At 33.8% G+C, this 27,376-nt stretch overlaps 1 protein-coding gene across 9 annotated transcripts in view; it reads left to right on the top strand.

Annotated features, from left to right (window-relative positions):
* The window catches only part of NEK10 (NIMA related kinase 10), a 91,084-nt gene that overhangs the window by 9,330 nt on the left and 54,378 nt on the right, over nt 1-27,376 (top strand). For all 9 annotated transcript variants that reach the window (XR_005857784.2, XR_005857787.2, XR_005857785.2 and 6 more), the window contains exons 6-23: nt 435-519; nt 1,304-1,345; nt 2,984-3,062; nt 3,448-3,515; nt 4,466-4,545; nt 5,711-5,797; nt 7,037-7,261; nt 7,515-7,654; nt 8,496-8,557; nt 10,652-10,729; nt 11,677-11,741; nt 13,102-13,204; nt 13,316-13,444; nt 14,023-14,160; nt 14,884-14,929; nt 15,803-15,924; nt 16,137-16,239; nt 22,273-22,348. Coding sequence is in view for 4 of the 9 variants with exons in the window: in XM_040696273.2 (XP_040552207.1) it covers nt 435-519; nt 1,304-1,345; nt 2,984-3,062; nt 3,448-3,515; nt 4,466-4,545; nt 5,711-5,797; nt 7,037-7,261; nt 7,515-7,654; nt 8,496-8,557; nt 10,652-10,729; nt 11,677-11,741; nt 13,102-13,204; nt 13,316-13,444; nt 14,023-14,160; nt 14,884-14,929; nt 15,803-15,924; nt 16,137-16,239; nt 22,273-22,348 (1,728 nt within the window). In the remaining 5 variants the exon portion in view is untranslated. The remainder of the gene's footprint in view (nt 1-434; nt 520-1,303; nt 1,346-2,983; nt 3,063-3,447; nt 3,516-4,465; nt 4,546-5,710; nt 5,798-7,036; nt 7,262-7,514; nt 7,655-8,495; nt 8,558-10,651; nt 10,730-11,676; nt 11,742-13,101; nt 13,205-13,315; nt 13,445-14,022; nt 14,161-14,883; nt 14,930-15,802; nt 15,925-16,136; nt 16,240-22,272; nt 22,349-27,376) is intronic.

Raw genomic sequence — 27,376 nt, 5'->3', positions numbered from 1 at the left:
ACAACAAAAAATCCCTGAAGATATTTGACTTTAGGTTTATTTTAGATGGGAAAATGGTGATATACACCTTCAACAGACAATGGAAATAGTTATTCTGTTACTGTTACTTATACAGGGCTGCCATCCCCGGGAGCTTTGTGCTTTATTCCAAGTCTTGGTCTGGAACTGTATGCTGAAAGAAAAAGGAGGAAATTCTATTAGGAAGTATAATCCTGTATCAAGAATATTTAAATTTATCATTTTGTCACTATGTTGGAATATAAATGGTAAAGAATTGCACAAAATGGAATAGAATTCTATGGTATTGTATATTCTTAAGTTGTTACAAGCCAATAATCTTATAATCATTTGCTTCCTGAATCAAAATCTTTTGTATAAGTGTGTTTGTACTTGTTTATTGTATTTGGTTTATGTTTTGGATATTTATTTTACAGGGAATGGGTTAATCAAGCTCCATCCATCCATTTTCTTAGAGTATTAATCTGCCTGAGATTATTAATAAGGGATCCATACTATCAGGTCTGTATGTCGAAGTATTTTTTTCTTGCATAAGAGGATGCATTTATGCATGATGCTTGTGGTTGTGTTGTTAAATGTATATATAAATGTGTACATTCTTGTGAATGCATACTTATTACATATATCTATGTATATACCTGTATTTCTATGTCTGAAGATACAAGTGAGTTGCAAATGGATTGCACTTCTGAACTCTCACTGTTACTGGATAACTTGCTCAATTTCTGACATATTTTGTAGCTTCTGGTGTTGCTAACCCTAATAAATAACCTTGAAGTTTCCATAACAGATGATTTAGCCATTGTCCAGAGCCCTGGACTGCATATTTACTTCTCTGCATAGATATGTAAAACTTCCCTTACGTAGCAACTGAAGAAAACTGAAAGCTGCCTATTCCTCCTAGCAGCCCAGTTCTCTGAGTTACAAACATACAGCTTTAAAATGTTTTTCTGACAATTATGGCTGTTATTCATAAGACTAAACCCCAGACGTCTGTTAGGATATTTGTTTTCATGTATTTCTTTTTAACGTGTACCAAAGATTATACTTACTGTTCTGCTTTTAGAACCTTTCAAATTTCATTTCTATAATTTATTTATTTACCTACTGTAAGTAATTCTAAACTCTGAAATTGCTAGACATATCCAAAATCCATTGACTTTGATTGCTAGAATTAAGGTTTCTCAGCACTCATGACCATCAGGGTACTTATGTTCAAGTATCTCTTACTGCAGTGTTTTCTATATTTTGACCCTTTTTTGTTCATTTGTTTGTCTCCTTTTAGGAAATGCTCTACATCTTGGGTGGGATTGAAAATCTAGCTCAGGTAAAATTCCTCCTGGAAATTTTGTCTACAGTGTTGTATGCCGGTTTATTATGAGTGGAATGAAATGCGCTGTAAAAAGCAGTGTACATATGCTCTTGTTTTTTTGGAACAAAGTAAGTGTATTCCTCTGTTTGCATATAAGCAGTTGGTTTGCTTTTTCCCTAGCACATAAAGGAGCTGTCCTTATAACTTAGTAGTATTTAACCCAAGACTTTTCAATAGGAGGCTTAACAAATTCCTCCTGAGCTAAGAATTACAGAAGTCAGCACAACTGGTTCATTCAAAAGAAACTGTAGACTTCTGAAGGAAGATGTTTAAAAGTCCCCCGAAATTAAGGAAATGACTTTTCAAAGGTAAAAGCATAGCAATAGAATGGTTGAAAAGATTGAAATTTGTGAACATTATCGCTAATCAACTGCTGCATTATTACTGTGTTAACACTGCTTTACTTCTGGGTTTTCATACTTGTTCTTCAATGAGTGGTAGCTGCCCATGTAGCAGTGAAATATGGCATATCTTAAATATGCTTGAAATTGAGACTCACTGTTGGGAGTTTGCATTCATGAAAAATCAGAATTTGTATATATTATTTAAACAAATGTATCTTTCTGGAATGCAACCATCATTCATTAGTATTTACAGTGCCACCTATATTTTAAAGAAGTAATGGTGCGTTGTAGCTCCTAGTTCAGACAGTCTGAAATGTCCTTAATGTTATGGGAGTCAAGGATTGTTTCTAATGTAGTTCTCATTCAGGTAGTTTGGTGGCTTTTGGTGATATGGTTTCACGTAAAGAACTGGTTTCATTTTCAAGTGTTTTGGGGTATATTGGTAGAAAGCACTAATTCAGTTATTATTACCGATGATACTTTACATAGCATACTGCTACTGTAATTCTAGTCTCTTTGTACTACGTGCTAGAAACCAATTTTGATTACCTATACAGTGTTTTGGAGACTGCAAAATGCCACCACATTAAAGATTTGTCCTTATTGAAGGATTGTAAAGATACGTAAAGAACAGTATGTAAAGACCAATATGTAAGTGATGCTGAGAATCTCATCATAATTTTGTGTGCTAACAGAAATTGCATCCTTGTGATAATTTTCATTTCTTGGATGATTGTTTCACTAGGTAGCTATTAGGGATATTTAAAAAGGTGGACCATCATTTCCTACCTGTTGGATATGTTCAACCTCCCCAGCAGCTCCTGGTGGTCACCGTTGTGTGTGTTGTGCAGTCTAATCCTGTGGACTAGTTTTTCCAAACAGTGGCCAATAGTAGATGCTTATGGAAAAATATGAGAGCAGGAACATCAAGTGATAATTCAGTTCTACAGAAAACACTTTTCAAACTCAAGTAGCTTGTAAAAAAAGAATTTTGGCCCTAGAAGTAATGCTTTTTTATTTGCTGGTCTTTAACGGATTTTCCACTGATGGAAGTTTTTCTTTTGATTTTGAATTCTCGTACTTCTAAGATCTCTTCAGTACTCTGACAAGTTTTACAGCTAAATATGAGTCACATTGAGAATGTACATTTTTATGAAACAGAAGCACCATCTACAGGCTGTTACCATGCATAACACCCTGGATCTGTGAATTAATTAATTAATTAATTAATTTGTTTCCCTTCCTGTAGTATTTGGAAACAGTAGCAAATGGCTATCTAGATTGTGGAGAAGAGAAACATAACATAGACATGTTGGTCAACATGACATGTAAGTGATTTCGCTAACGTAACAGCTGATAAAGTTTTATTAACATAATAATAAAAGCATAATAAAGTGCTCTTATGATAACTTTCTATGAGGTTTAAAAATGTTGAAAGTACTTGAAATGCCAGTAATTAAGATATTACGAGATATTGTAGGCATCATCATAGAAGTAAGAAGATAACTGAAATTTTTGTGGAACAGCTTGTCTTGTTTTGATGCATGTGTAATATTTCTTCTTAAGAAATTAATAGCTATGTGAAATGAAATAATGGAGAAAAATGAGCTAGTCATGGTTCAAATAGCTTACTCTTCTTTTACTATAAAATTAGTAAAATGAAAAATACTATGTGGTAAAACTCTAAAAGATGTGACTCCCTTTGTTCCATAGACATTCTTCAAAAGATTGCTGCTGTAAAAAATCAAAGAGAATGGGTTATAGCAAGTGGAGCACATAAAGTAAGTGCTTTATAAAATTACTTCTCAAAACCAATTAGCTACTTAAATAAGTGACTTATCCACAACACTAAACTCCTAATAATGCTAAGTTGGTACAGTAAGATAACCTAAATTCTGTTTTCTTGATATGAGTTAGCATAATATATTTTTTTCTTGTATATCACTTAATTGATCTAATGCATGATTATTGGTTGTTCAAGGTAATTGAATCCTAAATATTTCAAATAAACCAATTCCTATTACAAACAGTAGTCAAGTTTACACTGTCCTGAACTACATATCACTGTGACATAACTTGTTTTTAAATTTCTGCTATGATTATTCACTTAGACAACACTATGTGCCAACCATGCTACAGATTCCAGTCAATGTAAGGGTCTACGCTTAGTGTATTTTGTTGCTGATTTCTGGCCAAACTCAGTAAGGTTAGAGATAAAAATCAGTATAACTAGTGATTTGTGATTCTATTATGCTGCTGTTGGCAATTATGATTAGACAGTATTTTTAGAAGATCTAGACAAATATGACTTTTTTCTTTGATATACATCATTAACAAAATATATGTGAGGTCTTAAATTACATACTGTACAATTTAAATACAGGCTTAAAAATAACTTTTCAGCTCAGGAGGCCTTAAGCTAGAGTTTTGAAGTGTTTTGTTCCGGAACAGTTATTACAAGATTGATCAACTTGGACAGACACTTGAATAGTCATGAGAAATGCACCCTTAAATATGAAACATCTTTGCTTGTCCTAAGTTTCTGTGTATTTATATGTACCTGGAGCATACTTTAAAAGTCCCTGAAACATTTATTGTATTCTTTAAGACGTTTGTATCTTAATTTTCAAAACTTACGGTTTTTCAATACATAATTATTTATTTGTTTGAGTCATAAAATAAAATTGTGAAATTTATAGTCATTTATCTTGTTCCATATCTCATTTTCTAGACCTTAGTAAATTTGTTATCTGCCAGAGACAGCAATGTGCTTCTGGGTGCTCTCCTTGCCCTGATTAGCTTAGCAGAAAGGTAGGCTCAAGTTCACATGCTGTTCACAGTAAACATTTTGATGTTTTGTCTTGATATAATATTAAAACTGCTGCTTGTGTGGAAGAGATGTTGAAGAACAAGAAATCTTGTTCTGTAGAAGTCTAGGAAGCATGCTTCATTTTACATGAAAGAGGTAAGAATGAGAAGTTAGAGACTTTACTAGCTTCTAATTAGAAACCTCAGTCCTTGCATTAACTTACGCTTCTCACTTGTGTGAAGAAGTTTGCAAGACTGGAGTCATAGGAATCCCTCTGTTATCCCTGTGCAGGATTCTGTAATTCTTACTGATTTACAACTGTATAAAAACATTTTGTGTTAAACTCAATAGAACAGTGCTCCACAGTAACAAAAACTAATACTGTTCAGTGTAGTAAATTATCATAGAATTGTTGGAGTTGGATGGGAACCTTACAGTTCGTATAGTCCACACCCCCTGCAGTGAAGAGGGACACCTTCAGCTACATCAGGGTGCTCAGAACCTGTGCATGATGAATACATACATCTATGTACATGTATCCTCTCTTTTCTAATGACTATTTTAAATAAGGATGGTTGTGAGCAGGAATAGCAGAAGGAAAAAGGGAAGATACAACATCTTTCATTCTTAATTACTTAATTCTTAATGTCTGCCAGACTTGTATAACAATTTTGTATTTTAAATGAAAAAAATACGAGGAAAATTGTAAAATTGAAAAGAGTAATACAATTCCTTGAAATCAGTAACAAGTTAACTACTAATTTCTCTCTGTTTTTTTTTTCCCCCATACATCTTTCATTCTATTTTTGTTTCAATTTATGGATTTTTGAAATATACATACATTTTAATAGTAGAAATAATATTTCAGTCTTTATGTACCACATTTGCTTAATTTCTAGCATGAAACAAAATAAATACATTTGCATCTTTACTTTTATGCATTCAGATGTTCACATTTATGCTTTTTTTTTCTAAGAAAATTAGAAACTGTTGTAGTGACAGACTTGATGTAACGTATCTTTGTGGCTTTAAGTATTTGTGATATTATTAGATAAGACTGGAGGAAGAGATACTGGTCAAAACAATGTACGAGGAAAGAGGTTAAAGAGCAATGTGTTTTTTGTATACTTTAATTTGATATATATGCCAGGAATAATCAATTTGCAGTCCAGAATGTAGGGAGAAGATAAGTGAGCTCACCATTGTTGAGAACTTGCTGATGATATTACGTGAATACGATTTGCTTTCTAAAAGGTGAGAGTTCACTTATGGATTAATTATGTTAAAGTGTTTTTGACTTTCTCATTTAGAGATATGTTTATGTAGAGGAATTAGATAATATGCCAATTTAATATTCTCAGGGTGAAGTTCTGAAACCTATTTTCTGTCCGTTATAGTAAATGGTATGGTAAATAGTTGATATAGTGACATATTTTCTAGTAATTCTGTAATAGACTCTCTTTCTGATGATGTTCTACAGTGCAAATAAATTGTAATGTTACTACAAAGTGACAGCAAATGATTTTATTTTTATGTATCTCCTCTTAACTGCTGAAACCTGAGTGGTTAGATGGAAAGCATATTGAACTCAGTTCAGATGTTGAATATAAACTAGTAAAAAACTGCAATACATGTAGCTGCTGTAGTTTATATCAGAGGCTGTGTCAGAACCCATATCAGTCTAATAAAAAAATTGCTACTATCCTTAAACGCACTTTAAGCTCAGCTGAGCTTGCTAGCTGTGCATAGTACATCTTCACTTCAGTAAGAAATAGAAAGACTTTCAAAGCTGACATTTTATATATACTATCCACATTTAAAAGTCAGAAGTTTTTTAAAAAATCATGCTTAATTACTTCGTATATGTAAATTATTTTGCATGTGATTAGAAATAATTAAAATGCCAAAATATCTTTACTTCATTTCTGCATTTGAAATTACTTAGGTCATATATAAACCAAAGGGTTTTTAGAAAAATTGGAATTTGAATGTTGGCAGGAAGCTGATGAACTTCATTGCTCGTTACAAATAATTTTAACTTCAGATAGGGATTTTCCATCAAACATGATATGCGTAGGACATATTCCATCAAACATGAATGCAACTTTCTGGTCTCAAGCGGAGATGGAAATCCCTAACCACAGTTGCTCTAGAAAATCTATCTTAATTACAGTGAAATTAATGGAAATCCAATAGGAACATTTAAAATTATATGTCCAATCCTTTTGTAAACATTTTATTCAAACCATACAAGTGAAGAATCCAGACTGTTGGGTTATTCAATTTCCACTGGTGGACTTTACACTTGTACACACACTTTTCACATGCAGTACTATGTGTTTTACTTGTAATGCCATTGGCAAGTAATTTTCTTTAAACTCTTCCTTTTCTTTTTGTCAATATGTGGTCTATTTTGTTTTAAACGTTTGCTGACTTTTTCTCCTCTTTGCTGACAATACAAATTAATGATGAATCTCCTAATGAATTTTTTAGGCTCACAGCAGAGTTGTTACGTCTTCTCTGTGCAGAGTCACAAGTCAAAGAGCAAGTTAAAATTTATGAAGGAGTTCCAGTTTTGCTCAGTTTACTCCATTCTGATCATATCAAGCTTCTGTGGAGTGTAGTTTGGATTCTTGTACAGGTTTGTGAAGACCCTGAGACTAGCGTGGAAATCCGAATTTGGGGTGGAATCAAGCAGCTGCTTCACATATTGCAGGGGTAAGTTTGCTTTCCTGAGCATATTGCCAATTATGTGAGAATGTGCTATTTTTTAAGATACCTTTAACCACTCTCTATGTCATCTAATAGCATTGCATCTAATAATCTTGCTCAGTTGTGCCTGATGTCTATAGAAATTAAAATGCAATTTAAAAAAATCTGTATTTTTTTTCAACTATGCGTATTTCATTGGTGTCTTAAAGTGTTTTCTGTGTTTTTAATTTAATTTTAATTTTTTAAATTATTTTTTCAGGGAAAGAAATCTTGTTTCTGATCGCTCTTCACTTGGAAGTTTATCTAGTGCAAATGCAGCAGGGAGAATTCAACATCTTTTTTTATCAGACGATTTGAGTCTTGATGAGATGCAAGAAAATACTTTCTCCCTTCAAGCAGGTTGGTTTACAAGGCATGGTTCTCTCTTGCGTGTTCACTTACATCTTGTGCAAAGGGATTCAAACTATTTCAAAACTGAAATTACAAACATTTATACCTGCTAGTATATGTACTCCCACCTGGCATAGCTGTACCAGTTCAGCTCTGCTTATTTCTAAATGTGCAATATCAGCACATATTTTTAAACACTGAGGTTTTTTTTCTTTAGAAAGAGACAAAAGATCTAATATTGAGCACATGGAAGCCGTACATGTTTCCCTTCCCTGTATAAACATCTTTTTTAAAATTTTTTAATTTGCTTTTAGCCTGAGATTCATTTTATTTCATCGCACTGTTCCTTCTATTCAAACTTACTGTAGTACATCAATAATTAATTGATTACAGTGGAACATTTTCAGAGTGCTATTTGAAAGAGGAAAGTGAGGAACTATCTACTGACTAAAACCCTCATGTATCATCCCCCCTGTGCTGCTTGAGGAATGGAGTGTTAGAATTGCTGGGTGTGAAGATGATTCCAGGGAAAAAAGGAAGAAGTCGAGTGAAAGTGTGGGTTTTTTTTTTTTTTTTTAATGCTCTGTTTCTCCCTTTCCACATCTATTCTAACTGATGATTAATTAAATTAATTTTCCCCAAGTTGAGTCAATTTTCTTTGTGATGATAACTGGTAAGTAGTTTCCCGGTATCTTCACCCATGAGCATTGCTATCCTATTTTCTCCCTCTCTTCTTTTGAGGAAGAGGAGTGAATGAGTGGTAGGGTGAGCATTTGACCCTTACCTGCTATGCCATCAGAATACCTTTATGGATCTGGCCCTAAATATTACATCTGAATTTTTGTTCTAGCTTGTTGTGCTGCAATTACTGAACTGGTGCTCAATGATACTAACGCTTACCAAGTAGTACAGGTAGGAAGACTTTATTCAGTTAAGTAAGGCATTATAGTTTAGGATTTGAATTATTTGTTCTTATCAATCACATAATTTAATTAACATGCAGAATGTGTTTTAATGTGATTGCACAATATCTCTGTATAACTTTCATATACATTTTATATAATAGTATATCTTTTTCATACATTTATGAACACACAAATGTACACAAAGATATCCACATATGTATCCAGGTGTTTGGAATAATAATAGGCAGCTTTACTTAGGGATTATTTTTGTTGGCATCTCCTGCCATGATTTTGCTGCACTTCTGCTGCAGACTAGTAAGTACCATCATGGAATTATCTGAGAAATACAAACTCTTAGTTCCCAACTGTGCAGCTGTGTGTTGTGTTCTTTCACAGAAAAATTTCCGTTTTCCTCAGAGTCTGGTATTTCTGAAAGAACTTCCTGGCACTCCGTCCCCAGGGGTGTGCTTCTGAATTGCATTTTAAAATGCAATATTTTAATCAGCTTGGACTATTGTTTTGAAAACTGTTCTTAAAAGTCTCTGGTATGTATCGCATGCATTGTCAAAGACAAAAATATTTAGAACAGTAATTCCAGCTAAAATCCATCGCCTACATATTAGCTTAAAATCCAGGTAGAGATATTCCTAAAAAGAACTGAGAGAACAGAGAGTCTTGAATACATTAGATAAAGAAGTTCATGTATATGTCAAAATTATTGTTCAGGCAAAATGGAATGGAAGTCTAGAAAAAATATTATCTATATATCTAAAACATTAAAATTGTTATTAAACCATAAAATTTCATTAACTTTTAAAGCTTCATATGTTTTAGGCTGAGTTTGGTTTCATCGAAATAAAATGTCTCTTATTTGAAGTAGTTATATTTTGAAAACATTGCAACTCTTGGGGAACTTAGGAAGTAAAAGGCTGATTTTAACATAGATCAGAATTTTTTTATATTGCCTCAGCAAAGGATGATTACTGTACTATCAGTTAAAATTCCTTAAAGTTAATGGAACAGTCTACAAGGTGGAAGTAAGATGTCTCAAGCTTAGCTTATTCCCCACTTATCCTGTTAAAAAACAGTGATATTTCTCTCCATCAAAACCAGATGATGTCCACCATTCAAGTCTGGACATAGTTTCACCCATTTTCATTTCAACTGGACTTCCACCCTACAATAGCCACTTCCATTTTCAGTCCTACTTCTTTCTCTGTACTATTATAACTTTGAGTTGCAAAGTGAACAAGATGAAGAAATTCAGGTTAGAAGCAGAAGAGTTGCATCGCTTTCAGTTATTTACTGAAGCTTGTATAGAACTTTGTCAGGCTAAATACCCTCTAAAGGTTTATTATAGAGGCAGAAGAACACTTGGTTCAGTCCATTGAGAACCATTTGCTTTTGCTGTAGGTGCTCTCTACCTGACCATCTTTTATCTTTGTCTGAATTTACAGCCTCATTAGCAGTCTGCAGGCCAGAATATGTTTATGACTGATTGACACAACTGCACTGTCTAAAATATTAGCCTAACTCTACCTTCACATGCAGTTTAAACAGATATATCAGGAACTGCAGCAGAGCATCTGCAAAACTGACACTCATTCCCTTCAGTTCTACTGGAGAGGACAGTAGTTGCTAACAGGGAGTTTGTTAGGCAACAGGGAGCTGTACTATAACTAGATTTACTAGTGTCCATTTATCAAACCAACATGACGAATGTAATATATTAGTGGAGGACATAAGCATAGTTACATGAAAATGGAAGCTGAAACACAGAGTGGTTTTCACAAAATCCTAGTGAAGACTCACTCAAGCTATCTTGTCTGTTGTCTCTCCAGCTTATGATACTGCTTCATTGTATGTTTGTAAGCTGCCTTTGTAGTTTCCGTTTAAGTGTTAGGACGGTTTCATTCTTACGTAAGTAAGAAATGAAGTAAACTTCATTTAAGTTATTTCAGCTTATAAATCCAGTATAGAGTAGGAGACTGAGATTTTGCAAGCCAGTATTAGATTCTGATTTATTTGAAGTAACAGTATTTTTTATTCATGGTTTCTGTGAGAAGGAACGCTATTACTGTTGACCTTTCTCCGTTTCCAGGCAAATGGAATATATATAGTAGCAAAACTGATTTTACCAGACAAAGAAAGGAATGCTGAAAAAGCTTATTTATTACAGGTAACTTCCTTTAGTATTACTACACGTAGAAATTCCAAAACAGTCCCTGAATTTTTTTTTTTTTGTTTTGTGATTTAAAAGTTTATTTTAAAGTGCAGTAGAGGAAATAAAACAAAATCAGTAATAACAAATGGTCCAAGAAGGAAAAACTCTATTGTGATTCAGTTCACGATATTCTATTCTGATCTATTTTTTTTCTCGCACTTTATATATTGTGAAGGGAAATGAGTATTTTTTCCTTCAATAGTCTCTCCCCTCCTTCTTCAGGCTTCTCAGCATTAGATCATTTTCTTGTGTGCTTTGGTCTTCATTGACATTCAGTGAAGGCTTGATGCTGTACTAATATCTGCTTCTTTCTGGAGCATCCTAATGCAGCTGTTAAATACAGGAAAACTTCATATGAAATAGAGCAAATTTAAATGTACAATAAATAAACAGCAAGTAAGTGTAGTATGATTCTTGTTTTTGAAAGAGATTAATTCTCAGTTGTTAGAGGCATTTCCTTATTTCCACTGTTTCAGATGTCAATACCTTTTTTCCCTTTGATTTACTTCATAATCATCTTTCTTTGGTCAGCCATGTTGTATAGCAAGTAAAATAAATGATTCTTGATACAGAGAATTCAAAGTGCATTACATAGAAGTGTATGTACTAACTACCTGTCAATGGATGTTTTACAAACAAACTTTCTTCAGTTGAGATAATTTAGAAACCTTCCTGCACTCTTTTTTTTTTTTTTTATTCCCCTAAATAGTCTTGCCTACTTTTAAAGAATAGAATGTACTTAAAAAAACTGTTTTTACCCTTTTCATTATCATGTTAATAATGTAATCTACCTAGAAATCTAAGGAAAGAGCTTATTGAACTGTTGGGAAGCCTTGATGTTTATCATTGTCTTTTTCATTTATGTATAGATTTGTCATTAATTTTAGCTTTTCCTCCTGTAGTGCTATGCTTTCAGAGCCCTGAGATTTCTCTTCAGTATGGAAAGAAATCGACATATCTTCAAAAGGTATACTAGTAAAATGTTGTGTGAAACTCCTTTACAATAGCTTTCAGAATGTATCATTCCAATCAGACAGGAATTGTTTCTAAATGCCAGTTGTTTTCAGCAAAAAGGGTAAGTTACAGGCAACTTCTGTCCAATCTGCAGTCACAGATAGATTTTGCTGCTTTGTATTAGTGTCAACCTACAAGATGTACATATTCAATGTGGGGACTTCTATTGCTATGCATGCCAGAGAACCTAGCTCGGTAGGGCCTCTTTTTTCCCCTGTGAATAAGGTTTAAAATACGTAGAGGGTGTTTAAGACTGCTGGAGATAAACCATACTTTAATCTGAAGATTATCAGATATAATTTACAGCCCTGGATAGTGGCAAATAACTGGCAAAATTATATATTTTTGCTGCTCAACCCTCCAGTCTTTCACATGGGATGAATTTTACATCAGTTTACTTAAGAGTGTTAAAAAAAGATTTGGATCAATAAGAGGAAAATGTCTTTCATCAGTTACCCGTTTTTAATTAGCTGACAGTTTCACCAGGTAGACTACAAAGCTGTGTAAAATCTAATGCTTTTGGGATTAGGATAGTACTCATACTGTTTATGACAACTGTGTTTCTGTATGATTTTATTCTATATCATATATTCCTAGAATTCTAAATAAAAATGTATCTCATTTTTACTGGAAAAAAAAAAAAAGATTTTGTACTGGAAAAGGACCTCAGTCTGTAATCAATATTGATGGTTGGTGTCAAGTTTTTAAAGTGATAAATCTGTCTGCTTGTTTTTTTTTTCCCCACCCCAAATGACTGACTTTTCCGTATTTTCATTTCTGTCAGAACATTAAAAAGAGACTGACCTCCAGTTAAGCATATCAGTAATCAAAATACTGCATTGTATCTACTGGCTTACATGCCTTTCTTTTCATCTTTTATACTGGATTTCCTGGGACAAAAGTTCTAAGATGCATATTGTGATTCTTTAAGTGCAGAAAAAAGAATTAATCCTATCAATGGTAGAAGGAGCTCAGATAAGTCAACTGTGAGCATAATGTAAAATACAACAAGAAAAAATAGAACAGTAACTGGAAATTTGGAAAGTGCATTGACTGTAAAGGGGCTTACAGTGTTTGGAAAACTGGCATTTATAGCAGTACCCAATCCATGGAGGCTGAAGACTGTCTTTTGAAAGGTTCTTCAGATCCTATATGTGTGTTGAGTTAAAAGAGTTAATATCTGAATACATTATTCAAGAATAAGTGCGTTATTTAGAAGATTTCAAAGTAGGAAGTAATAATAAGCACTTGCTGTAGATTAATAGCTATTGTGAATATCTTCTGAGATACATAAAAATGTTAAATTTTTGTAGACTTTTTCCTACTGACTTGTTTGAAATCTTCATTGATATTGGACATTATGTGCGTGATATTAGTGCTTATGAAGAGCTGGTATCAAAGCTGAATTTATTAAAGGTAAGTAAAGAGCTTTGTAGCTTTAAGAAGCTGTATTCTTTGTATATTCCTAGCACAAGAAAGTCTTGAAATATTTTATATTTACTTATTTGTCATCTAATTTATAACCAGGAGGATGAATTGAAGCAAATTGCTGAAAGTATTGAGAGCGTCAATCAGAATAAAGCACCTACAAAACATATAGGCAATTATGCAATTTTAGAACACCTTGGCAGTGGAGCTTTTGGAAGTGTATATAAGGTAAGCTTCCCTTTTGGTACTCGTATAGAGGTTGGAGAGGAACCTTCGTGAAGAGGGTCTAATACCTGTTTTAAGCACAATTTGCCTTTGAATTTCGGTAGGGGAATGTAGTTTACAGGAGGCTGTTATCCCTCTGAGCTTGTTAACAGATGTCCATACCTTTTAGTGTTTGCTGTGATTATGTTTGTAACCTCTTGTATTTTTAAGATTGACAAGTATATTTCTTAGATTTACTAGATTTACTTTGTATTAATTTCTCTCTACAGAGTGTGTATCTGTCTATTGCTGTGTGTGAAACAACAGAGTTCAAGCATATTTTATTTTAAAAGAAACATTTGGCACTGCTAGCATTTCTTCAGACATGATGACAAGTTCACCAGTTTGTTCCTAGCCTGAACTGTTAAATTCTTTTAACTGCTCCAGTTCTTTTGACTAATTGCATTATATACAGAAAAGACTATGACTGTAATATTTGTTAGATGGTTTTGTACTCAGATAACTGATATGATAGCCATAATAATATCCTTTCTGTTTCTACCCTATACCAACTTTAAAAAGATTTTATCTTTTTTTTGTAGGTTAGAAAACATAATGGGCAAAATCTTCTGGCACTGAAAGAAGTCAATTTACACAATCCAGTATTTGGAAAGGACAAAAAAGACAGAGATAGCAGAGTACAGAACATTGTCTCTGAGTTAACCATCATCAAAGAGCAGGTAGGTCTCTAGATTCATGCACAGGCAGGTAGGACTCTAGCTAGATTCATGTACAGTCATTCTGTTGCAGAAGGACCTCCACCTACTGTTACTGTTTTCATCTGTTCAGTACAGTGTTGCTACTTTTTACCTAAGTGTTGTCAATATTACAACAATTCTTCCTGCACTATTAGCAGGAGTGCAGAGGTTTGTTACAAATGATTCTTACCTTTTTTGTTGGAAGTGCATGAAATTTTCTCAGGAGCACTGTAAACAAATTCTTGGATTTAAAAGACAGCTTTTTTTTTTTTTTTTTTTTTTTTTTTTGTAATTGTAAATACATATTAAAAGAAACCCACAACAATATAGACAAATCATTAATTTTTGGCTATGAAAGCAAATACTTTGGTGCACATGTAGTTGCCTGTCTTCAAACTTCCTTTATTCTGTTCCAGTTGCTAACAGGAGTGTTGGTATGACTCTTTCTTAAGTAATTATATATATAATACATATATAATAGTATATATGTATAATTATAATATATAATTATATAAATATAATTTTATTTTATTTTTTTACAAAAGCATGTTTGGGGGTAGCAATGAAGGTCTACTGCACTGCAGTTCATAAGCAAGTTTTTGGAATCCTTGTGGGATTCTTTCTTCCATTATGTAGCTAAGTATTATAAATACTATGCCATCAGTCTAACTATTCTAAACAACTGAATTTATTTCCTCATTGTAGCTTTATCATCCAAATGTTGTACGTTATTACAGAACCTTCTTGGAAAGTAAGTATAAATGTAAAGATTACTATATTGTACATTATGAAGAAGTAGAAATATACAATAGGAGTACTTACCTTTTGGAAGGAGTCCACCAAATTTCAGCAGTAAGGTCCCTTCCAGCACCTACAATTCTGTGATTCTACAGTTTGAGCAGGCTTATATTTCTTTAAAATTGAAAAAGGATGAGAAATAATAGTTATGTTTATCTATTAGTAAAACTAAAGTGTAAACATGTAGAAAGTGTCATTCTCATCCTATAGAGCTAAAGATCCCAAATTTATAGTTGGATTATTAAGTAGGGTGAAAAGGTGTAGTGACTAGTGGAATGAATGGTAGTATGGCTCAGCCATATTGTCTCCATTTTCTTCTTAAGGAGTTGTCTACCTTCAGCTGCCCACTGAGTGACTATTACTGAGCGATCAACAAGCATGGAGTTCCTTATATTTACTATGATATAAATGAGTGTTGTTCTTGCAGTGCAGTGCAGGAGGGAGGGACTGCACTCAGCTCTACTAGTGATGGATGTAGAAAAATGACTTTTCAGAAGGGACAGTGAGGTATTGGAATAGGCTGCTCAGGGAGGTGATGGAGCCACCATCCCTGGAGGTTTTTGAGAAATGTTTAGATATGACACTGAGAGACATGGTTGGTGGGGATGGGTTGATGGTTGGACTAGATGATTTCAGAGGCATTTTCCAACCTTAATAATTCTATGATTTTATGAAAAATTGGAAAAATGTGGAATAGAGCTATACTGTACAAGAAATTTAAAAGTAAAAAAAGAACAACTTTAGAAATATATTTTAGCCTCAAATATTCCATTATCAAACGCCTTCTGTATAAATGTATTTTTTAATTGATGTTTCTTTTGTGTAGATGACAGACTGTACATAGTCATGGAACTCATAGATGGGGTGCCATTGGGAGAACACTTTCACTCTTTGAAGAAAAAGCAACAACAATTTACAGAAGAAAGAATATGGAATATATTTATCCAAGTAAGTAAGAGGCACACTTTTTTTTTTTTTTTTTTTTTTCCACCAGGACTATCCTACCTGTCGTTACTAGATCCAGTTATGTTTGTTAGGCTAAGAATAAGCAAAATAATACTTATATCATACACTAATACCTGATATGAATATAATTTGATATGACTTCGCTTAGATTGTTGTTAAGAATCTTTGTAAGGCTCTTTCTGTTTGTTTGTAAGCTTTGCCTAGCTCTTCGTTATTTACATAAAGAGAAGAGGATTGTTCATCGAGATCTCACTCCAAACAATATCATGCTGGGGGATAAAGACAAAGTCAAAATTAGTAAGTAGAACTCCTTTACTTGAAGAGAACTCCCCATGATGAAAGTGAGTAGAATTTCTTTACTGAAACTCACAGAAGGTTTCAGATTCTGAGACACTGGCCATCATACTTGGAAGCTAGTAAATTATTGTGTTATAATACTGTTTTGTAAAATATTTCCTATTGCAGCTTTTGTGATCATGTGATCATTGCCTCTAGATGTTATCAGCCTTTTTTTTTTTTTTTGCAGCTGCATATATCAAATATGACCAAAGAGATGATTTAGTCCTAAAAAACCCCCAACCCTATAGTTATGTGTCAAGATAACTAGATTATAGAGCCAGTGCTAATGAGCGTGCAGAGTAAAATGACCATCTGTCCTATTCCTTTCTCAGCATACAACTATTAGTAGCCATCAATTGTTCTATGATCAGCTGCAGAGAGATTCTACATCTGAGGCTATAGTAATGAATATTCTTGTTGTGTATTTCTATAATCTCTGTGCCGTGGAGAAAGTGACTCGGGGACGTGTCAGGGTTGGATTTGAAAGCTGTAGATGTGTGAACAGTGCTCTGATATATCTCAAAATTACACTCTTTGAATGAATTAATACAACTAGCAATTTACATCAAGAATTACAAACGATAGAGATACTGTAGGTTTTAATGTTCTCTAAGAATTCCTGCATGATTTCTTAATGACACAGAGCTTATGACACAGAACCAAGTAAGTAATTTCAGTATTGCAGAGTTGTTATGAGAATTCTTGATGCAAAAATTAATTCATCTGCCTTTAAAAATAATGGGGAAAAGTAGATCTATGCACACACCAACCACAAAACTATGATCAGTGATCTATAATAAGCAAATCTATTTAGCAGCTGTCATTTTATAATATTTATACCTGATGAGTTACATATTTAAATTCATTCGTGATTAATTTGTATTGCTTCAAAGCTCTGAATCTTATAGCTGTGAAAGAAGGTAATTTAATGCAACATTTCTCCTTGAATGATGAAAATATAATCAGAATATTATATTAAAGTAAAATACTATGTTGTTGTATCTTACACCAAGACACTGCCACTGAGGGGCACTCTTGTCTTAGTTTAACTACTTTGCCATAGGTCTAGCCTGAACAAAATATATAAAAGCATAAATATATTTTTAAATATAAGCCCAAAATTAACTTTGAAAAGCTTTATATAGCTAGCAAAGACTTATAGATATTGAAGAAATGGGAAAAACTGAAACTTACTTTTCTACAGTGATTGATTCAAAACTATTACGCAATATTTAAACAAACATTTTATTTCATACTTTAATTAGTACCAGAATTTTCAGAGGGAGCTGAAGTCCTTTTATCTATTTCTTCCAATTTTTGCTGGCATCTTGCCTTTCAGCCATAATGAAAATAATAAAAAAAAATCCTTTCAACTTACAGCAAATATATACTATATGTTGCTGTATTACCTCTAACACATAAAGTCCAAAGACTGGAGCATTTATGTATTGTGTTTGTGTACATTATCCATGATTACTGATGATTTCAAGTGGCTCCAGATGAAAGTGATACAAAAGTCAAACAAAGATGGAAGCATATGCTCAAATATTGCAAAATCTTAAATCTGCCTCTGCAGTGAATTCAACCTATCAGTTTTTATAAAAAAAAGAGGATTTTCACCACAGATCTGCTCAGAACTGTGTTTCTGAGTAAGCTGTGTTTACAAGCTGCACAGTCATCCTGAAAAATGAGAGTTTGTTTTTCTGGAGTATTTCATATCCTAAAACTGTCCCAAATTTGCATTGATCTTTCTAGAGTAATACCTGACTTTGTAATTAAGGTACAGTTTGTGACAGACCAAATTATTTTGCTTCATAAAATAAGCTTGGGTATCTCACAATGCTACTGTTTTTTCATCTGCCTCAGTAAGTCTTTCTGGAAATAACAACAGTTGTGAACCTTCTGCTTTGAGAACCACAAGGCTGACAGTATAACAAAGGCATCTTATTCTTTTCTAACTAAAATTCTTCAAATACATTGTTCTGTTTTTAACAGTATGGTAGCTAAGCTTTTGAAAGTATAAGAAAAAATAAAGTAAGCATTAAACTAGAGCAAAATGCTTCTGTACACAGAGATTTTTGTTCCATACTGTGCATGGCTATGCAACAACCCCAACCATAAAAAGTTCTAAAAAAGTAGTGGGACACACAAATGTGTGGTTTTTTGAATGTGTATGAGATCTGAGCCACTCATGTTCCTTATCTTACGAAGGTGTCTTATATGGATTCTGAGTTTATTTTGGTTGCAAAGGAAAGGAGTGCATGGTGTTGGAGAGGTTTCTAACTTGCGGTTAACACACACAAAGAAAAAAAAACTGCTGAAGAATTATGCTTGTGTGTCTTAAAAATCACACTATTTGATAGAGAGAATTCTCAGCTATAGAATACTGTTTTCAACACAGTCACCACCATTAGCTGTGCATTTTTGCACAGTGGAGATGACCTGCTGTTTCACAGTTGCTATGCTGGCATAATTGCTGAAATGCACCACTCACCACCTCACTGTGCTCATGTCCACCGTTCAGTCACATTCACGTTCAGCAAGCACTGATGATTGTCAATGGGTGCAATTTTTTTACAAAGTTGTGTTGTACATGTTTTGCACAGGGTTTTAGAGACGGAACTCTTATTTACTGTCACTCTCAGTTCAGTTTGCTCAGCTTTCTATATTACGTTTAGAAGCTACAGTTTTCTGAATTTAAAACGTGTATCTGTTTTTATGGCAGCTATATTACTGCAGCAATATTTTGTTTCTAGCACAGCATATTTCTGTTTAGAGCTCCCTAGCTGAGTCTGCAGGACAAAACAGAAGACCACACTTTTTTTCAGTAGCATCTACTTTCAGTTAGGTTTGGATCTTGGTGGCCCAAAGGATCTGTGTAGAATCACTTTCACACCTTTCAGATCTGTTATCTATCAGATTTGTGAAGAGTTCTGTATGTTCTTTTGGGTGGCATGCTCTTTTTGTGGTTTGCAGAAAGGATCTTTATGAAACTGTGTTAAACCTAGGACTATTATATAGCAGTGGAATACCAGATTTGAGACAAATCATCTGTCTGATGTACTAGTTCTAGCATGCAGCCACGATGTGTCAGAACAATTGAGACTTCAGGAGTTCCACTAATGCCAGTTGTTGGAAGAAGGCTTCCTGTTAATTTTCTACTTCAGAATGCCTGGTTGTTGAATGCAGTTTTTGAAAGACCTGTTGCTTCCTGATTCTGTGCCATAACGGCAGTTTCCAAGAAGTAAAGCGATACAAGTAGAGTCTTTTGTGTTAGTCACTACTTTGTGGAAATGCTTAGAACAATGCTAAATTTTGTTGTAATTGTATGACTCATTTAACCTGTCTTCATTAACAGAATTACTACTCTTCATACTATGATTCAAGGAAGTGCTTCTAGTACTTATTTTTGAAAGCTTCCTTAATAACCTCAGTGAAATTATCAGCTTGTTCACATTCACACTATAAGTCAAATGTTCTAAATGGCACTGATAGGTGCCTTAACAGCACAAACACATCCCTCTCCACAAATACCATTTCTGTGTGGGGAGCAATGCTAGTGTTCTTAGTTCAGAAGTTACAAACTTCACAAAACTGACACTAGGCTGAGATTATGAAGTATTGATATTACCACACAGAAAGGTGAATAATAGAGTAGCCAGGAAGGTGGTTTTGGGAATGCTGAGAAATGAATTCTCTTCCCATTCTGTTGATGGAAAAGAGTAGTATAGATATGCACTACTGTTGATTAAATTTATCTTGACTGTAGGACATGTTTGTTTGTTTGTTTGTTTGTTTTTTGAAAATAAAGTTCTGTCTTTATGTTACAGATCACTGTGACATGGTGACTTAAACATAAAACCAGTTTATCTGGCTACTTACTGGTTTCTCTTCTGTCAATAATTCCTATTAAGCACAAGATGTACCCACGTGATTAATATTGTTGTAAATAATGACACTATTTCTGCTTGCAGAATTGTTCTGTTCCTGATAAGTAAAAATTTGAAGGTTAAATATCTATAATTATGATGATCACTTCTGATCTTCTGTAAATAAATACTTCAGCATATATTTTGTATTATTAAAATGAGCAGCCTAGCATTTGCTTGGGCTTTTGAGGAAAGAAGGTAAGAGGAGATGAAAAACAAAAACTATATTTTAGGATATTGAGCTTGGATTACTTATTACTATTACTAGTAATGTAAGGATAGATTAGTGTACAAATAGAAAAGAAACTCATTTGTGTTTCTAAGTTTCTAGAAATACCTATTCTATGACTTTTTCCCATGCAAGTCAGTATTTTCTGAAACAATCTTATTTAGAAGACTTCAGTGTCACTTCTTCTGCTACCCTAAACACAATGTAAATGTGAAAACGACTACAGAAGAGTTTCAGAATCTAAGAGATTGTGATTGCATAATTTTGTGTTAATTTTAGTGTTTTTCATAAAGCAGATTGTTCTGTGCATTTCATTCTGTAGTTGTACTAGCAGCAATTGTATTTTGAAGCATCTTAATGGTGTTAAAGCAGTTTGGAAGTAGTTGGAAAAGATTATTACCCATGCAAGAGGTGTTTTCCCTTCATTTCTGAGGACTTAAGCCCCTGCTTTCTTCTTCTTTTTTTTTTTCTTTTTCCCCAGATAAATAATCACTGGTGGTGTATTAAGATGCACTAATTCTTGCAGAACTGGAATGTCCAGCTCTCCCATTTTTTTTTTCTAAATATTTCAAGCACCAGGAACTGAACTTGTTGAATGATCTAACATCTTACTACTGTCTTGATGGAAAATTATGTGAAGGGTTCCAAAGATGGGGATTTAGAACAATTTACTCTAAGTAATTCAGAGAAGTTTCTACACTGCAAACATGTTTGGTTCTATTTGATTAATATCCCTTGGAGTGAAATATCCAAGATGTATCTAACTTGAGGGCAAAAGGGAAATCTATTGTTGATCTTGTTAATTTGGTGTTCTTTCTTTTTACGCTTTCTGAGCACCACAGAGCTAGTCCTTTGAGCATTTTATTCAAATATGAATCATCTTTGGCCTGGGTACCTAGGTATGTTTTCTTACTAAGTAGAAATATTCTGATCTAAAATCCTTATTACCTATCTCACTGTAAAAATAACTGGAATGGGAATACAATGGATTCTGTCATACTTGTCTTAACAGTACTCTGTATCCATGTGGAACAGGAGCCTTAAAATATTTTAAATGATATTATTTACCATGCAAATCTTACCAATTCTAAAGTACAATTGAAATGAAGGATTTATTATAAACGGTTGACAAGTACAATGATTTTCCTTTGCTGTTTGTGCTTGAATTTAGTAAAGTACATTGTATTTTACCTGCATCATTGCACAGAGACAATGGTATAGTACCGAACTGAAAAAAATAAACTTGATCTACTTGCATGAAACTTAAAAGTATGATCTCTAAAGGTAGTGTGGCAATTCTGTGAAAGAATGCCAGGACACACTCATATTAACATAACTTCATGATCGTCTACAGCTTTTGGCATAAAATAATGTTAAGATCCACCACTATTTCTTAACAAAAGCAGTCTTTTAATGAGAACTTTTAGATCCTCTACACTCCTTGGAAGTTGAATTCCTGAGAAAGTCTTTCCCAGCTATTTATCATAACTTGAAGGAAGGCCAAATCATTTCCAATGTCTTTACATTATTTTTCCATTAATTTGGGCAGTATATCACTACATTTTATATAGAACTTCCACCATCATACAGTTGATTGGAACATGGAATTTGCCATGTGGGTTGTATTGAAAACATCAGAGATGCGTTTGTAACACTTCTAAAAGTGGTAGGCCTGATCCAAGTAAGTGTTATGTGGAAACAGGAAAACAGTCCAGTGCAATACTGTGAAATGTAGAAGATGAATGGAGGAAAAAAAAAAATCAACTAATAATCTCCCCTCCACTAATTGTCATCGATGCGTGATTTTTTTTTTCTTTTTTTTTGTTTTTGTAGCTGACTTTGGTCTTGCAAAGCAAAAGCAAGAAAACAGCAAACTTGCATCAGTAGTGGGAACCATTCTGTACTCTTGGTAAGTACTACTGCATACAATATTGTGGAATGACTTCCATCTTCAGGGTGGTTTGTTTTATTTTTCAGAGCAAACAGACAAGTTGCAGTAGAGTAAGGTACAAAGTGCAAGTTACCCACATACAGATATTCTGCAGTAGTTGCTTGCCAGCCATTTTTTTCTCTTGCTCCTTCTTTTGCATTGGCAGTAATGAGTTAAGTTGGAAGAAAAACAAAATATCTCCTATTCTGAGGTAACATTCATCTACCTATACCCTTAAGAATAAAGAAATGAATTTTGAAGAAAAGAAAAAAAAGAAAAGGTAGGTAAAAATATGATTTAATTTTAATGACTCGTAGGGTAATTGAGGCTTCAATATTCAGTTACTTAGTACATGTGGACAACTTACTTACTGAAAAATATATGAAATTTTTTGTAGTGAGTTTGTTTTGGATCAGTAGGCATTTGGTTTTAATAATTAAATTAGAATATTTTTGCTGTTTCAAAATTTCAGGATTGGGAAAGCAAAACAGACATTGTTTGCAATTTACATCTAGTAAATGCATAAATGACTGCTTTCATGCTTTGCTTCAGGCAATGCATTATTCAGTCTGCAGAATGAACTGCAGTTCCCTTTGGCATCCCATCTGTGGACAAGCCAATGTGAGGAACCATATCATCTTAAAATGCATTACCAACATAGCTACCTATGTTCCTACATGACTATTGCCTTGTGTTTTGTTCTCGTGGAATAGATAGCATTTCCTGTCCAAAGGGTTCACCTCAGTATGTCTATAGTGTATGTAACTGAGAGCATTAGATGCATATCGGATTCTCTCAAACACAGTTAATTGTGAGCAGGATAGAGTTGACTTCTGTGTTATTTTTGTATGGATAACAATATGCCATCTAACTGAGGTTACTATATTGCCAACAAAAGTGAGCAAATTGAATCAAGGTAAAAATCTAACTAGGGGAAAGCACTAATCCCAGTATTCATCTAATGAGACTTGGTCTGTTCTGGGCACATCACTTATGTTCAGACTTTCTGATGACTGAAATTCTAACATCTGAAATTAATCAGGGAATTGTTAATTGGTATCACAGTTCCAGATCTCTCTTGTGTAAGATTATTGGTTAATCTTTGCCTCTCCTTACTAGTGTTTTATTTCAGAAATATGTCTATGTTCAGCCAATGCAGATAAAAGTATTCCTCATTCCTACTCAAGCTTGTTCCAGCTTCTTTGCAACACCTTTTTACATACAGCTGCTGTTTCTTCAGCATCTTCCTGTTTCTTCTGCTTAATGTTTAGCTTTCTGTCAGAAACTGGCTTTCTTTTCCTTCTAGGAACTTCCTGTTGCTCTTATTCCCTTTACCATGATTTGGCACTTCCAGCTCCTGTAAGGTGGAGTTTATTTGACATAGGAAATTGAAAAAGCAGACTACAATCAATGACAGATAAACAAACCAAGAATACTGCACAGCATGCTATCTATAATACTGTTTTGTGTTTTCACCAGACCTTTTCATCCACAAAGTATCAGGAGAAAAACCTGATGCAACGTTAATATCCTAAGCAAAACTGGAAGTGGCTTCATCCTTTCTTCAGCCTTTTCTAACTTTGATCTTCAGTCTTCTTTCCTGATGTCCATATGTGATGTACGCCTACCCAAATTCTTGGCTCATGTCCTTGTAATAAAGTATTAAAAGTTCTGAGCTATTAGAGGGACGACTAGTTGTTCTTCTGAATTAGGAGGGAAGTTCAGGAACTCAGACTTTTGCCAGATGAAAATAACGTTGCCACTTTTGAGACTTTTTACTTGAGATTTCCTAGAAGTCACTAACTCTTAAATGGCTCCAGAAGTGAGCCCTTGTAATGTGTTCAATATTTAAGTCCATACTTTAAAGACTAATGCATATCCTGCAACTGGGTAAGGCAATTGCAATGATGCATTAATTTGTTCCCCCTGAATTCTCTTGTAATACAGCACAAACCATGAGTGATTGTTTGAGTAGTTAAGAGTTGTAAGATTTTGGTGTAATTAACTCCTTATCATCTTTTTGTTGCTTCTTAATAAAATTGTTTTTTCTTCACTTTCCCCTGGACAGCTGATGGGAACCTTATGTGCTTTTTCAAATGAGCTATTTGCAAAGTGTTGCAAACTACAACAATTTTTGGAAATTTCAGGTTCCAAGCCCTGCCCCAGTGATCCTCAGGGTCCTAAGATGTAATTTTCTTGTCCTGTCTACATTCACCTCTTTTTTCTCCTATTCACTTCTGTGCGAAATGTAATTGATGTCTTTGGGTCTTTTCATGTTCTGTAGGAAATTACCCTTTGAGAGTAGCTCTGCAAATATCTTACAGATTTAATTACACACACACAAATATATAAATGACTGCTTACACAATACTTATTTTTCGTATATCTTATCTTCATTTGTGGAAGCGTACATCAGAGCTTGGACTTTGGGCAGTTCTTTCTCTACCTCTTTGCTCAGTTATTTAGCAGTAGGTATGAAGATAACCCTTCACTTACCAATTTCAGCTTTTTAGTAAGTAATTTTTTTGGGAGGGCGTTACTTTTCAGTTCTATTCTGCAGGCCATATCATGGAGGCAATGATCCTTGCCTGCACACAGTCAGAAGACAGAACATTGAGAGGCTGCTGATGTCTTTGTATTTAAAATGTATACTAGCGTGGAATTTAAAGTGATGAGTAAAGCACTAAAGTCTTTCCAGTACCACAGCCATTTAAAAATGTTAAAAAGATTTTGCAAACAACTGAATGCATGGATTGCCACTTTTGATGTATTTGGCTGGTACTGTGTATGACAGAGGGTGTTTTTTTTTGTTTGTTTGTTTGTTTTTTTGATAGAAACCTCTTCACAAATAACTGACAGTTTTTTTTTAACAGAAGCAATGAGGCTGAAGGGCAGAAGTCAGAGTATAGACTTAATCAGTGCTTGAACTACTATTTTTTTTTTCTTTTCTTTTCTTTTTGGATGATTTAAATAGAGGTGAATGGCTTTAAAGTAATCAAAATATTGGGATTACTTACCTTGCAAGAACAGCAATATTAGTTCCTGCAGATAAAAAGGAAAGGGTGGAGAGAAAGAGGTATGTGACAAGACAGCATTGTCATTTTAGAGTGGCAGAAATTGGTTTCTTCTGAATTGACAGAAAAATGGTTCTGGGGAGTTTGAATTGCAACTTACCCTTCTTGGAGGAGTACAGAAACAAAATAATAAATGTCAAAATAAATAGTGGCTGATAGTTATTTTTTAGACTCGGCTATACGTCATTATGCAGGTTTAGATAAAAACATCTCTCTCTGTGTACCAAACACGACCTGTAAAAGAAAGTACTGAATCCATTTGTTAATCTAACTTATTGGAAACTAAGTCATCACAAATAACAGCAGGCACAGTTTTATATTTAGAGAGGAGCTTACAAATTATTTTTTGCAATTGTGATATTTTCAAATTCTACTTCATACTATTCTTATTCTAATATCACACTAATTAAATTCCTTTTAATTGATTGTGTCCTTGAATTAAAAACTCCAACAATGTGTCCATTTAAAATACAAAATTTATCAAGTGGATTTGTTTACACTTAATACATAAAAAATTGAGGACATGACTGCCTTAGGGAATTGGTAATGAATTCTGAAGTGATTTTCCAGCTCATAAATCATCGGAAACAATCTGTTCCAAGTTGATGGTGACAGAGTCTTTATTATCCAGCTGTCTTGAAGGCCTTTCCAAAAAAGGTGGCAAATTGTGAATGGTAAAAAAAAAAAAAAAAAAGTGAACAATGGAACAATGTTTACTTTTATGGATACCCAGCACCCACCACTTACTTGTTTCACAAAGTGGATTGTAACTTATGAAGAAGGTGTATCAAAAACAAGAGGTGAAGAGATGTAAGTAAAAATCTGTTGAATCATGCTTACAGTAACTGCTTTTATAATTGTATATGCATACAGGATATTTTCAGAAAAAAATCTGGGAAACGTAAATTTTGAGTTTGGTTGGCGTGCAATTCCTTAAGAACTTGAATGATCTTGAAAAGCTGTTGAAAAGCTGTAAAGAAGAGCAGAGCTCTTACGTGTCATTAAGAAGCAGGTAACAACATTCCACACTAGCTGTGGTTTTAACACAATCTTTCTGAAACATCGTTGTTCTAAAATGTCAGAGAACAGGTACTCAAAACAATACAAAAAGTTTTCTCCTCCTGGTGTTTTGAAGAAAATCATATTTGCTTGCAATTAGAGGTAATACTGTATTTTTGTATTTTCCATTCTTGTTGTGGCTGTGAAAGAGGATTCCTGGATCTTAATTTCTTTTTATGGAGTACACATTCAGTCTGTATACTATGTTATATTACCTAAGCTTCATTGAACAGCTGGCTCCTGGAGAGGACATTTGGTTTGATTAAAAGAGTGACAGAAGTTGAATAATCCTTTCAGTATATGAATACTGCATTTTTATAAGAGGATCTTCTGAAAGTCAGTTAATAGAAGTATTTACTCTGATAATGAAACATAGCAGTGAAATGTAATTGTGATAGAGCAGCTTTAGTTTAGGCATTGTTTTATAATATGATATGTCAGCAAAAAGCTCTGTGCAATTTGAGGTGGGAATCCACAGGGACATCATAACTGAGGACTGACAGATAATACTGTCTCTTTTTACCTCAGTGCAACTTGACATAGAGCATTGTTTTATTATGGACACACCATTCTAAAAAAGGTAAACTAGATGAATTTCAGGGAAGAACACTAAAAGTAATTGACAGTGACTGACTTATAAAAAAAAAAACCCTAAAATGTCTGAAGTTTATACAGTTGTTATCAAGTAACTAAGTTTGACTAAATAACAACACTAAGTTCACATTTGAAATGTAGACAATGCTACATCCAGTCTTAAACAAACTTATACATGGGAGATGATGTAAAATAGAGTAAGAAAACTTGAAAACCTCTGTACTGATATCTGGAAAAAATGTTTCAATAGAAATGATAGAAGTCCCTACCTAAAACATAA

Source organism: Gallus gallus, chromosome 2, assembly GCF_016699485.2.
Source record: "Gallus gallus isolate bGalGal1 chromosome 2, bGalGal1.mat.broiler.GRCg7b, whole genome shotgun sequence".
NCBI classification, from domain to species: domain Eukaryota; kingdom Metazoa; phylum Chordata; class Aves; order Galliformes; family Phasianidae; genus Gallus; species Gallus gallus.
The sequence above is the reverse complement of the archived record's forward strand: the minus strand, read 5'-3'. Positions and strand labels throughout refer to the sequence as shown.